Here is a 14,963-nt window from a genome sequence, read left to right on the forward strand (position 1 = left end):
TTTAGTATCGTACTCGAGTACATGATCTTAGTTACATTACACCTCTGCTGTTGCACCCATGTAGACTACGCAGGAGGAACTTTACATGCAGGTTTGGTCCCACCCTGCCGGTTGCACTCCTCTGAACCCTCCAGCATATGTGACACCTCTAGTTGGAATGCCAAACGGCCGCAATCCCCAATGTCAGCAGCTCCGTGGAAAGAGATATTTTACACATTTCTTCCAGCCAAAGTCAGCCTCACATCACGCCCCAAAATGTATATTTGTTTTATGTTTTGCAGTAACATCCATTACTGTATGTATGCCTACATGGTTATTAAAGCTTATAGGCGAGTATGATGGCACGTTTTATACCTACATGTCTTTGAGTTGGGCTGCTCATTCCAGCGTGAATATGCATGGACACGCACGCACAGGAGGACGGAAAAGCACCCTGTCCCTCTCGCACAAAAAAACAGTTGGTGCAAATGATTACCTGCCTTGCCACTCAGGGGCCATTTGCTGTTACCACAAAGCTGATTATCTCACTCCTACAGCAGGCTGTGTTTGCGGCTTTTGCGATTTTCTCCCACATGCCTAAACTGCTATTTGTAGAAATGTTACCTAGAAATGTTTGTGTTTGTTATGTGTGGATGTTTGCGTCTGGGTGAGTGTTTGCGGTGGTGCCTGGCTGCGAGTGTGTGTGTGTGTGTGAGTATTTGGCGGGTGGGTGGGTGCTTGTGTGGAATGGAAGGCTGTGAGAATGGAGGGATGGATGGATGACACAAACAGGGCAGAGTGGTGGGAGGCTGGTGTCAGGGCCCTACTCCTACTACCAGGCTGGATGCAGTATCTGACAGCTGACTGAGAGTCTGCAGGCCCCCTCTTTTACACAGGCCCACCAAAAAGGTCAGCACTTCAATCGGCTCCTCTCTCTCTATGCCTCTCTTTCGCTCTCTCACCGTTTGCAGTGGCTCAATCCGCCTCCCCTTGATGTGTACTTAGCCGTGCTTGACCGTTATCTCACAGGTGGAAATATAGTTTTTCTTTTTCACACACAAAAAAAAGCAGCTCAAAAAATGCGTCCGTGTTTCTTCAGTAGCATGTGACCACCACAGTATATTTAAGTTCCAAGGCAAGGCGATTATGCATGCTGGATGCCATGTGTAATTTTGGCGCACTTTGGTGTGTGGAAAATTGCCATCTCCAGTCGTAGCTGACTCATTGACTTAAGCGTTTAAATTTTCCGGACCTTTAATTTCCTCTCAGTTCCTTCTCAGGTCTATAATTTGCCTCTACACATCAGGCACTCCCAATATCCTGCTGCCCATACCACTTGCCACTTGAAAATATGTACACTGCAGATGATCAAATATTGCACTTAAAATAAGTATCATTTTACATTACTTGTCTAGGCAGTTGTCTGTACAAGACAGACAAAAAAGAACAAAAGAAAACAGGACAAACAAGACGGATAAATTGTTTGGCTGATTGTAAGGACTCCTACTGATAGATCATAACAAAACACGTCATCACTTCCTGTGAATGAGTAATCCGATGTGTGATCTCACGCCTTTTGTTTCATTTCAAAGGTATGTGTATCTTTTTGGGCCGAGACACAGCACCGCTTTAAAAATCACAACACCATCTTCTAATGTGTCATCCTACACTCCCCTGTTTTCCACATAACTCCTTTGTTATTCACACAACGCACTGTTTGATTTTGATTTTTTTAATTAATCCTGCCTGATAAAATAGCAGGTCTCCCAACCGCCGTCAGTTGCATGAATTATCATTATGGTGACATGTCATTGGGGGCGTGAATGTGAAGTGTATTCCCGTGATTTCACGAGGATAACACTAGCATTGATATAAACGAGATGAAGAGGGTTTTGGTTGGAGCATCCACAGAGGGACTCTCATCTTTGTTTCAAGTCGCTTGAGGTTAAAGCCACTCTGTATGCCGATCCATGCAGCCGGTGGTGACTAAGGTCGTATCAAGATGCTCTTAAGGCACAGCACTTCCCTACAGCATACAGGAAAATATCACACGGCCTCACTGTCGATGTGTGTGTCATCTTGGAGCGTCTGACAGGACATAAAGAAAATGTTGTGCCTGGATTCTTTCCATAGGCTTTATGACTCATTTTATTGCCCACTACTTGACTGTGAGCTCTTAGCAGTACAGCGACAGATGCCTGGGAACGAGCCTAACTATCCCTGGCTGAATTTATGAAGGGGCAAGCTCACATCTCTTTCCATTTCATAATTTTGTCTGAGTTTTGTTATACACTGCTTTTCCTAAATATTATTATTTCTTCATTAAATAGCTAGCCTACATTGCCCAGAGCCCAACGTGAAATCTTCTTATTTTGCCCGTTAATCGATTAGTCAAGCACCAGAAAAAGTAGTCAACGATTCCTTATAATTAATTAATTGTTTAATTAATTTATCAAGAAACAAGGCTACAGGTCTACAGCCATTTTAGGGGCTCCTTGAAGCACACAGCGGAGCCTTGATGTAAATGTTAACATCAGCAAGCTTAGATACTCACAATTACGGTGCTATGTTGTGCAGCGGGTAACGTTTACCACATTAACCATCTTAGTATAGCATACTCGCGTGCTAACATTTGCATATGACAAATTAAATTTCGGACCTTATTAAACGTTATTATAGGGCATCAAAGTAAAAAATAATTCATACTGACAGAAACATATGACTCGCTCTACCAAATCCCATGCCAATCCTTATCAATAGTTTGAACTCAAATTCAACATTTTATTCAAAACCACAAATGTTGGCTAAGCTGTGGCACTAAAGACACTGTCAGGGAATCACCAAATGTTGAGACCACATGGGAACCATAAATGTCTGTCGAAAATATTATACCTATCCATGTAGTAGTCTTTGGGAGTATTTTGCGTTAAATTTGATCCCCTAACAGAGTGACATTGCATCCTTCAAGCACTGGCTGAAAATGCTAAACATAAACTGAATCCGCTTTCTCTATAATTAACTGTGGGTTCTCATTGTGATGATATATTCCCGTTTCTGACTTTTCTATGACTGTGCGAAGAATCTTTGAAAGAATCAAAGGATTCATTTGTTAGCTGTACGTCCAACTGTAAAAAACCCACAGATTTTAATCTCGACAGATGATAAATCAAATATAATTGTTCAATGATTCATTGAATGATTGATGAATTAATCGATGAATGGCACCCACCCTGCGCCACAACATCTAAGCTGTTGGAGATGCCAAAGACACGTCATGGGTGCATTCTCACAGAAGAACAAATATGATGACTCATAGGGGCCGGTGTCCTCTATACCTGCTATGGTCGAGTCAGTAAACATAGCCAATGGGGAAACTGCTTTGTCTTAAAAGTCTACCACTCAGGAATGACACCGATGATGCAACCTTTTAATGACAGAACATGGCACTACATGGCAGATAGACAAGTGACTTATTTCCACATAGGCTACCTCGTATGCCCTGAAACACAGAGTGGCTCTTGAGTAAGGGCCTCTCAGTGGATAACCTACTCATTGTCCTTAATTATCCTAATGTACAGCACTTCATCGCTTCTTTATTGGTGCAACCTACTTCAGCACTTGGGTCAGACACACTGCTTCCTCAATGCAGCAGGTTCTTTAAGCCAAACGGCTGCCCGCAGTCTGAGAGAACAGAGTGCACACCTGAAAGTACAGTCACTTTCTGCTTTGGCTTTCAACAAGAGTGACAGGGGGGAGTGGAGTAATAAAAAGCAAGTTATAGAGCTGGATTTCAACATCCCCTAATAAATCTGGATTTAAGAAGTGGTGGTTTTGACAAGGCTGTTTGATCTAGTCTGTCTGAAGTGTGAGTCGCAGGCCCCCAGGCAGAGGGATGAGTGGGCCTAAGTATGATTGTTTATGTGTGTGTGTGTGTGTGCAGTTGGGTTGAAGAGGTTTTGATGAAAGAGAAAAAAAACTATTTGAAAGGAGAACAGAGAGCAGGATGTGCGAAGGATGTTGAGAATACTCAGCGGCTGCATGTCTACACATCGGAGGAAAAGGATATTTCAAGAACATTTTTAAACTGTTATTTAAAGAGCGGTATAGTTACTTTATGTACTGGAAACACTGAATGTTTCAGTAAGGAAGTTATTTGTCAAACTTTGCAGATAAATCTGCTTAAAAAAAATCACAAGAAGCAGTTTCACCTTGGACATTAGCAGACCATTTTTGTGTAAACACCAAACTATTAGATACCTCCAGAGTACTTGATAGCAGGCCCTCGAGTGTTTTGACATTCACAATAAACCGGTTGCGGTTTCAGCTCAGAAAGCCTCAAGTCAGCACGTGAATGAGGTCAGCGCCTCCTAGAGCGAGTCTTGAGCTGCACAGGCTGTGATTATGAAACAAGAGAAAGGCCCACTTTTCCACAGGATGGGCAGTGTAGGACTTTTCCTGGCTTTGTCACAGAAGCCTGAAGTCATCACTCGTAACAAACGAGCACTGCCAACACATTCAAATTAAGGCTGTGACTGAGGGTTCCAAATAACTCCAACCCACAAGTGAGCCCAAAACAGTACAAAGGGACTATGCTCTCACCAGATACAGGAGCTGATAAACAGCAATACAATTTAAAAAGACGATTGTGGAAGGAAATTACATCCAGCAGTGGTTATATGATGAATTAAATAACTTCCACAAAAACCATGGTTTGACAAAGTGAAATACAAATCAGAGGATGTGAAAACAGATGGTAAAAAATGTAGCGGATATCTGCTGCCACCAAGTGGCGGTAACACTAACTGCATGCCGATTTATAATAGGCCTGAATTATTTTTTGTTTGAGTTGAGTTTTCCACACTACACAGCAAGTTTGCTTATTCTGAGGAAATGATCCTTTCTTTCGTGCAACATAGATCTGCTCTGTTAATAGCTAATTCTACAAATATAAAAAAACTTATGTTAGTGGTGTCAAAAATACTACATACGAGAAAACACCACATACTCCACCAACGGGTAATTCCAAATAAATTTATTTTTTTAATTTCATCCACTGTACAAAGCAAGCATGGAATCTTCTGGACACTGACGTGACTGAGCCGGAAAAACAGATGGACCATCGATTTCCATCAACGAAAAGATAAAATATTACCTAGAGAGGGGAAAGAAAAACAAAATCAGTCTGAGGAACACAATAAATAACGCAATAAAAGTGACATCCAATATCTTGTCAATATTTCCATTATCAAATGATATTAACAACAGCAGCTGAGATGTCTTACCACAGCTCTACTCCAGAGCCTTGACGATGGCCTCATTGGCCTCTATGCTGATCTGGACCTCTGCCCTCGCTGCCTCGTCAGATGTAGTGCCCAAAGCAATCTGGGCCTTCTCCAGGGCGGCCTTTGCAGACTTAAAAGAAAATGGAATATAACATTTAAAAAACAGAACTGGAAGGCAAATTATTTAAACAACAACAATTTAGATTGATGTACCTGCGCACTCCAGTTTACTTGTTGATTGATGTGTGTGTTTTCATTGCCAATTTTAGTTTGGTATTTAATGGGGGAAAAAAAAGAAGATTGTTGTCTCTGATCTACTCATACCAAAAGAGGCTGATTATCCTGCTAGCCAGAAAAACTACAGGGCAAGATATCAAGGCAGGGAAAGAGTATGCTAAACTATCTGCTGGTCCTTACAACCTTTTGAGGCAAACTGGGATGTCAAAGCCACAAGAGCAGCGATGAGCTATCAGTCTTAAGTGTGGAATAAGACGAGAAGAGAAAATCCCTTCCGCCGCTTTGCTCTGAAAGCTCCATTTGTCACAGTAGTGATTAGAAAGGAGAAATGCCAAACATAGCTGGAAGTTAAAGGTCTCCCAGTAGGGATTTGACACATCTGCTATAACTCAACAGTGACTGACCTTTACCTTCTTATTACCAGCGTGGGCCCATGTGCATTTTTTCGCTGCAGAGTGGAAAGAGACGGAGGGAAAAATAACTCATTGACTCCTATGAAGTCAGCTTGACAGTGACACTGGCACTGCCCCAAGGTCAACCTCGGTGGCGGGCGCTTAATGACGCAGCCTTGCATTAACAAGACTGACATTTAAACAGGGTCTCAGCATTCAAGGCCAACTGCACCACTCATGGGATGGATAATCAGCTGGGGAGTTGCTCATCAGCACTCATCAAAATGAGGGAGGAGGGTGAAAATGATCTAGTGCAAGTTCAAAGAATAGTGTCTGCTGTCAAAGGCCATGTCCCTGCTGGACCGCAAAGCGGGGTGAAGAATCACTAATTATGCATGCCTCGACAAATCATATACGGACACCCTTTACACAAATCTCATTAAAACATATAAGATCCATAAAGAATTGACTAACACCCACGCGAGGACCGCAGAGTGAAGATACAATTTGGCAATGCTCAGTATACATGTAGGCAATAATATCACATGTACACACACGATAACTGCAGAGCAGCTCAGGATTTAAACACTCAAGGACATCCACCTCAGGTATATAGATAATTGCTGCTGGGTTCGATACAATTAAATAACTAATAAATGAAACAAAAAGTCCTAGTACAGTTTCCACAAATAGGGAATACAAAATGATATGGTGTAATGGTATATCTTGCTCAAAATGTATACATTTTGACTGACTACAAAATATATATAACTGACTACTTTTTTTTTCCTTTCTCCCCCCAGGAGACTTCCTCGTGACATTTTGAATGTCAGTGCTCATGTTCAAAAGCTGTGGCTTCATTAAATGCCACACATATCGATTGCTGGCAATTATGGGTACCTGATTAAATATAAGTCCTATTAGATCATCATAACCTATTAAACACTGCAGTTTATAATAAAAAGAGATCAATACAAATACAAGTTCAAACAACTGAAGTAAATTCAGGGTTGTTGAAAGCAATTATTGCATTAAATACCACTACGTAAAAGGGCCCGACCGATATATATATATTTTTTTTTATTCAAGCAATCATGTTGAGTGAGATGCATTGCTGACCCGGAGGTAGCCTACATGCATAACATTAAAGTTATAGCCTATTAACAGCAGCAGCAGCAGGTGTGTTGTAATACATTGGATTAATTCACACTTGACAGTTCCCCCTGACACCAATAGCAGAGTCATTGGTCATCTTTTGACTGTTAATAGTAATTGATAGAATTTATATAGTGCTTTATTGGAGGTCATTCAAAGACACTTAACATCATGCATATAGAAAATCATACTTATAGAAAAAGAAAACAAAATACAGACAAATTAAAGATAATGTTTGGAATGGAGTCAGGTGTAATTATGCTTTCTTAAAGAGGTGAGTTTTAAGTTGACTTTTGAATGAGTTTATCTAGTCTGAGATGCTGATGTTTGGAGGGAGGGAGTTCCAGAGGGTTGGGTGCAGTTAGATAAAATGCTTAATGTCTGAGTTTAAAAATGCGTCATGTCACTTTAGACATATTTGTAACACTTTTTTATTTTTAGATAATGCATATTTCAATAAATAAAAATGTCCTGTACACCTGTCGACAGTAACAAGTATTTATATATATATTTAAGGGTTAAAAAAAGTAAATGTTTTCAATAAATATTTTGGGGATTTAAAAAAATAATAATCGACCGATTTAATTGTTATCGTAATTTTTCTCTGAAAATAATCGGCATCGGCACTCAAATCCATATCGGTCGGGCCCTCCTACGTAATGAATTTATCTTCACCCACACAGAAATATGTTTAGTTTAGTTATTAGTTTCTCTTGAAGAACTCTACTACACATTACATTAAAAAGATAATTCATGACACATGTCAAACCTTTCATTCCCTTTGTGTTTTATGATTTTGATAAATGGATTCATCTGGATATAGTGAAAGTCTAATTAAAAAAATAAAAATGTGTAGATAAAATTCCATAAATGTGTTAATAATGTTATGAACACCTGACAAGAAATTCCTCACAATCAGTCAACAATCCTCTGAATCCAATACAGGCAGCCAGGCCCACTGAGTTACATTCAGAAATAATAAAAACATAAAATGTTTTGTAAAATAGAGTTGGCAAATTCCTATGATATCATGGCATATATTGTCAACCTGGTAGACAACTGTGCATTATCCAATCTAGTATGTGTGTGAATGGAGGGAGGTTGATATCATACTCACAGCAACGTCCAGCTGGTCCAAAGGAACAGCCTCCTCAGCCAGCAGTTGAACTGAAGAATCAGCGTTGACTGTTATCGACCCACTGCTCACTGCATACACACACGCACATAACTAAAGATGTCAACATACATCACTATGATTTCTAAATAATGCAATGTGCATATAGATCCTGTCTCAATCTCAAAATGAGTGTATGTTCCAATTTATTTTCTCATTGAGGCTTTTTTCTTTTATCTATGTAAACAGCTGAAACATGATATTGTGGAATGTGGTCTACATTCTAAGCTTAAAAAGGGAACTACAGTTGAATTTGATCGAAAGGAAAATAAGGCACTCAGTATTTTAAAAAGATAAATATCATTACCGTGACAGAATTATAGAAGTACAGCTTCCATGAGTCTGAGACAATGATACACATCCAGGGGGACAGCAGAGCCATTTATTAGCCATATCAGCTGCAAATAACTTTGCTATGCATTAGCTTAGCATGGCATAGTGTCACGTTATAGCCTTTCAGAAAGATCAATAATAAAAGCTGCTATATTTGAAAATGCACTAACCAGACAGACAATGGGATAGAAATGTGTTGTACAAGACGTACACCAGCTTCTCTAGACTTACACTGGCACTGCTAATATTTGTAATGACTTGTTATTAAATATGTAGATTCTTTGAGCTGAGAGGCACATTAGAAGAATACTTAAAAAGACTTAAAAGTTAGACGGTTCCAATTATACACAGATGTACTTCAGTGAGAATAATACTTCCATCTCTACATCAAAGTTCCTCAAGGCCAAGAAGATCAAGGTGGTCCAGGACTGGCCAGCCCAGTCACCAGACATGAACATCATTGAGCATGTCTGGGATAGAATGAAAGAGGAAGCATGGAAGACCAAACCAAAGAATCTTGATGAACTCTGGGAGGTATGTATGACTGCTTTCTTTGCTATTCCTGATGACTTCATCAATAAATTGTATGAATCATTGTCAAACCGCATGGATGCAGTCCTTCACATTCATGGAAGTCATACAAGATATTAAATATGGATCTCACAGCACCACTACTTAATTCACTGATGTTATGCAACATATTTTTGTATTTGAAGTAAATTATTTGTTAAATTTTCACATTACTCTCTGTAGGCGATAACACTTTTGTCCTGCCAACATCTGACCTTTCTGTGTTTATTAAATGATCAATATTTCTTCAGTGAAGCAAATTTATTTTAGTTTATTAAACATAATTTGGGAGGGTTTTAGCTTTCATATGAGCCATTTCTAAAACCAATGGATTAATTAAAAGTCAGGTTATAAATTGTTGTTTCTACAAAATTGATTAGTGACAAGACTTTTGTCCCGGACTGTATAGAACCTAAAATGGAACCCTGCGGTACACCATAGGCTATTTGGGTTGTCGAGGAAGAGTGGTTGCCGATGGTGACCGCACAGGTTCTGTTAAAAAGATAAAAAAATTTAACCAACCAAGTGCAGTGTCCCTGATACCAAGAAAAGATTTAAGAAAATGTATTAAAATTGTGTGATCTATAGTGTCGAAAGCAGCACTCGGGTCTAAAATAATTAAAATTGCACTCTCTCCTCTGACAGTAGTTAAAAGCAGGTCATTGGTTGACTTGAGGAGGGCAGTTTCTGTGCTGTGCAATGCTCTAAAACCAGACTGACATTTTTCAAATAAGTTATTTTGTGACATAAAAGATAAAAGATGGGAGGAAACAAACTTTTTTTCTAAAAATAGAGCAAAATCTTACCAAAGAATTTGACAGCGGCGCCGTCGTCACTGAAGACGGTGACTACACCGGGCCTGAGCACCTGCAGGGTGGGTACGTGGGCAGGCAGGATACCAAACGCACCGGTGAGTGTGGGCACGTCCACCTGTTTCACGCTGGCTTCTTTGAAAAACACCTAAAAAAGAGGAGATGAGACATGGAATGAGACTGGGAGGTTTACTCACTGACTTATGGATGTCACTGCAATGTTAAATAGTGAGCGAACAAAGATTCATCTGCTACACTGAAATGTAGAATTTGTAGTAGAACACATCTCTAGTATCAAGAACCCTGTATGTCACCTCTGTTTACTTTTTAGGCAACATGATGCATATGTTCTTGTTGTCAATAGAGCATTTTATGGCTGGTTTAGATGCATGACTTCTGCAGCAGAATGTGAGGTAAGCCAGACATGCAGAACTGTGTGAAACGGACTCTTTAATCTGAAGAGGCAGTGGACTGAATTTAGTATTACAGGTTTATATAGCGAGCTATGCCCACTGACATGAAGCTCAAGGTTAGAGAGCTCTGGAATTCAATACGCTCTTGTTGAGGGTTTCACACTTACTACACACGTAGTGTAACAACATATGAATAAAATATCAAATGTAGTTTGAAGAACCTGAACACAAAAAGAGGACTGCTTGTGTACAAGTATAATTATATAATTTGCCACACGAAGAAAGCGAAGGATAGCTATGCTGGACATAGTTAGCCAGCTAAGCTAAAACCCCTGCCAATAGTGCAGGCTCTAACGCTGTATATGAAAAGCATGCATGCAATAAACTACAGTTACAGAACTATGTGTTTGAAAGGCGAGCACTGGTACAATGCTGCTAAATGACCCTTGAGACAGACTTATCTGCAGGCTGTGACGGCGTAATGCAATGAGAAACTTAGTTAGCCGTGCGGCTAGCTGGGCCCAATGAGCCTCGCTAAAAACGTTAACATTGGCTCGCTACCTGTGTCGGGGAGGCGAATGTGAAGGACATCTGTTGACCCCCGGCTGCCTCTGCGTAGGAGCGGGTCTGCCTCAGCATGGGGAGAGCACGGCGGAGAAATCTTGCTGCCATCATGTCTGAATTCGGATTTTTATTCAAGTACGAGTGAATGACAGGGATCCTGAAGCCCTTGCGTGAAGCCAGTCGGTGTGCGCTTGGTAGGACAAGGACGTTGGTAACCTACCCATAAGCCTTTACGGTGGCGCAAAGGAGGTAGGGTAGTGTAGTTTTGATGATACGAGAGGTGTAGTCTTCTTCTTCTTTGGTTAGGCAGACTATACGCAGCTGAGGCCTTTGCTGCCCCCCACTGTTTGTTATTTAGACCTAAATCATTTTGTATAGTCCAGTTTTGTGAAGGTAATCCATACATTTTTTGTTTGAACCAAATAATCCAGATTCAGAAGTGTGCACATGCTAAGAACCCTTCCCTTGCTTCTCCCATTTCTCTTTTAGAAACCTGTTTATTCTTTCTGTGTACACTGGTGCCCCATATTTGAAATTAATTTGCACTCTTTCCTCCTTCACCGCCTTCTTTGCCACCTCATCCGTCTCCTCATTCCCTTTCACACCCATATGTGCCAGTACCCAGAGAAACCCCACCTCATACCTTGTGAATTCTGAACTTGCCTTGTGAATTCTGAACAAAGACTGAAACATTTCTACAACCAAATTCTGGTCTGGACTTGGAATTGGTTTATTGTATTGTAGTTAAAGTTGCTGCTGAGTCACTGCATATTATTGCATTTCCCTGTATATTGTCCTCAACCCATCTTAATGCCCACATAACTGCCATATATCTGCTGTGAAGACTGGCATACTGTATGATCTGAAATTCTGTATCCTTTTTTATAACCGATTTCAGGTATGCTAATTCCAACGGCCACTTTCCCACTCTTATGATCCTTTGACCCATCAGTATACATTGTAGGTGGTCTTCCCATATAGTTGCTGCCATACTTTTATCTCCTTTAACTTCTGACATCCTTGATTTGCTTTTATTCAAAAATGTTAGGTCAACAATGGGATCTGAAATGGAACAACTGAGCGGCATACCCACAATGCCAAATTCCTGCGCCAAAGATTTGAGTTTTTCTGCAAAGTTATAGTTTTAGTCTTTCTTGGTATTACCATAAACTACCCAATGTTCAGTCAGTAAGTTTATTTTTTGGTAATATTTCATTTTGTCCTTTGAGCTTCATTAAATATTTCAAACCAAGTTTATGTCTTTTGATTTTAATGATATCTCCCTATTAATAATGGTGGTATTGGAGAATGCTCCACAGCACACTCATAGGGCTTTTGCTTGGACTATGTCAAGTTTACTGATGATCACTGAAGAAGCTGCTGATCCATTAACCATCCCTAATCACTAGCTGATCTTATCATTGCTCTGTAAATCATCATCATTGATTCTCTATCAGCCCCCCCCCCCCCAGGCAGATCCTGCCACACACCTAAGGTCATTCATTATTTTCTCACATCACTTCAAAGAAACCATCTCAATATGCTCTTTTCCCTGTCATTCCTTCATCCAACAAGACTCCGAGGAATTCGATTTAAAAAAAAACTTGTTCAAGATAGTTATTGTACAATTGTATTTGCTGTGTTGGCATATTTTTCTTATTTTCAAACACCATATCTTTAGTTGTATCCCTATACATGTTATTAATATTGGCCCACTCAGTCACTTTCTCCAAAGCACCTTGAATTTGATTAAAAACTTGTAGTCGCCACAAAGTAAGCTAATATGAATAACTTTTTTACTGCCTTTATTTTTAACGGCTGAGGTTGATTATTGTGGATTGGTTGTGAGTTAAGGCGGCCATTTATCGCATTTTAGCAACAATTATAACCTGCATAAAGAAAAGGAAGTGTTATGTTTTTGTAGTCAAATAAAAGTAGCTTCGGACACTGACAAGCTGGGTAAAAAAATACTTTTCAGTTTTCAATCTTGTAGGGTTAACTATAGCGTTAGGAAAGAATAGCCAAATGTTAAACGTTTAATCGCGACACAGTGTTTCGGGAATGAAGCCACTTAGGGGCACTTTACACGACAACAGGAAACGGTGCAAACGCGGAAATATTCCCACGTTTAGTATTCACCACAAGATAGCGCCAAACACATGTATCATTATGCTATGTATGTCTGTATACAACCATGGACCGATTATAAGAGTCTACAACAGTAAGCAATATCAGGGACTGTTTTTGTTGCTGTATCGTAGGCCTTGACACTAGTGAGGCATCTCACTCACACACACACACACACACGTATGTTACCATTTCACTTTTGCACTGATATAAACAACCAAAACAGAAAACTCAATAGTTGAACAAATGCATATGTAAAGCAATAAATATCACTGTTTAAATTGTTTTAAACACTTGGGCTGCACTGACACTCGGTATGTCAGGGAAGACAGTTCCGAGAAAGAGAAACCCCTTGCTCCCTCAGCTTTACCTCACTCTTTGCATCACGTGGTGGTGCGCCTCTGACTGGGTGATGGGCGTGTCTTAAACAATGGGGTTTCATTCATAAATACTTCTAGCTTTAAAATCCACATTAAGGTGTTCAAAGACGTGTTGCGTGGTATTGCCGCTGCCCATCCATCCGCCCTGTGCATGGACCCGGCTCTCGTTGAGTAGGTGAGTGCTCCCTTTGCCGCGTGCATTCTACTCGGCTCGTGCAGCCAATTCAAAAAATCGCAAGCTGCCTTCTCCGTCAGTGTCACAGGACTCAATGAAAATCAGATGCGCGTGCGAAATATCAAGATGGCTTATTTATTTACCTAGCGGTGCTGGTCGTAGTGTAAGGGGTTTTCATCCTGTTTTTAAGTTTACAATTGACCTCATCACGTAGTGTGGAGTGATTTTGCTTTTCTTGCAAAAAGACTCACAGAATCAGCCAAACCTCCATAAGGAAACAGCTGCCAGTGTGCCAGAGACGAAAATCATTATTTTGTTCCGGGGGGGAACGCACCCTAGCAATAAGAAACAAGATGCTTTGGTTTGTGCATGTATTTCTAATTTTAAAATGGTTATTACAGCGTCAGAAATTAACCATAGCAACATACTTAGTTCTGGGGATTCACTGTGGCAATTATGGGACGAAACATAAAAGGCTGCTCGGAGCGAAAACAGCAGCCACGCGCGTAGCGGGAATATACCGAAATTGTGTTGGGTATGACGGGATTTGCCATTTCTGGGACACCCGTGTCTTACCATCTGCTCAGTAAACCAATCAATACAGCCTTCTTCAGGGTTTGCAACACCGCAGATGTAAGCAATTATCAATTAAGTACCAAGCTGTAGGCTATTGATTTTCATAGCTGACTTTCCTTTATAGCCTGTTGTTATTTCGTTATTACATTCGTTCTTACATTTGTTAAAGCCTTACAGCAAAGGAACAGCCGCCAAGTGTAAAGACTTCCTGTCATCTCTATCTAGTTATCATAGAATACATTATTGTATTTCATGAAAAGGCTACACACTGACGGAGCAGTTTTAGCTTATCTTAATGTTTTAAGAATTCTTCAGATAACAGGCTCTGATGTTTGCTGGCATCCCTTTGCCAAAACAATGCCAAGAACAATGTTTTATATGATCATCACTTCTGAGGTCTGATGCTGCTTTTGTTGGACACACGCAGGCACTTGTGTATCACACAGAAACTCGTCTCCACAAAATAAACCAATGGTTCTGCTAGATGTGTGCCATCAGCTGTGAAGCACTGTGGTCCTGTTGCTCAGAGGCCAGTGGGCCAGCCCTGAAGGAAGGGACACACACATAGACACACACACACACACACACACACTGCACCTCAGGCTAAATCGTCTGGGTGGGCTTAGGATGCAGCAAGGGAACCAAGGATGAGACTCCTGAGCCATAGCCTGACACACACACACACACACACACACACACACACACACACACACACACACACACACACACACACACACACACACACACACACACACACACAGAGCTGATGCTGTTGCTGCTGCTGCGCACTGCTC

General features: G+C 40.5%; 1 protein-coding gene across 1 annotated transcript; it reads right to left on the bottom strand.

Moving 5' to 3' along the window:
- Positions 1-4,996: 4,996 nt before the first annotated feature.
- atp5f1d (ATP synthase F1 subunit delta) lies at positions 4,997-11,141 on the bottom strand. The gene is made up of 5 exons (XM_080032074.1): positions 10,909-11,141; positions 9,929-10,082; positions 8,163-8,251; positions 5,262-5,391; positions 4,997-5,131 (listed from the first exon to the last, which is right to left on the bottom strand). Exons 1-4 carry the CDS (start codon positions 11,020-11,022, stop codon positions 5,269-5,271), a joined length of 480 nt encoding a protein of 159 aa, XP_079888200.1. The 5' UTR covers positions 11,023-11,141; the 3' UTR covers positions 4,997-5,131; positions 5,262-5,268.
- Between the last annotated feature and the right edge of the window lie 3,822 nt (positions 11,142-14,963).

This window comes from Ammodytes marinus (genome assembly GCF_949987685.1).
Source record: "Ammodytes marinus genome assembly, chromosome: 8".
Classification (NCBI taxonomy): domain Eukaryota; kingdom Metazoa; phylum Chordata; class Actinopteri; order Uranoscopiformes; family Ammodytidae; genus Ammodytes; species Ammodytes marinus.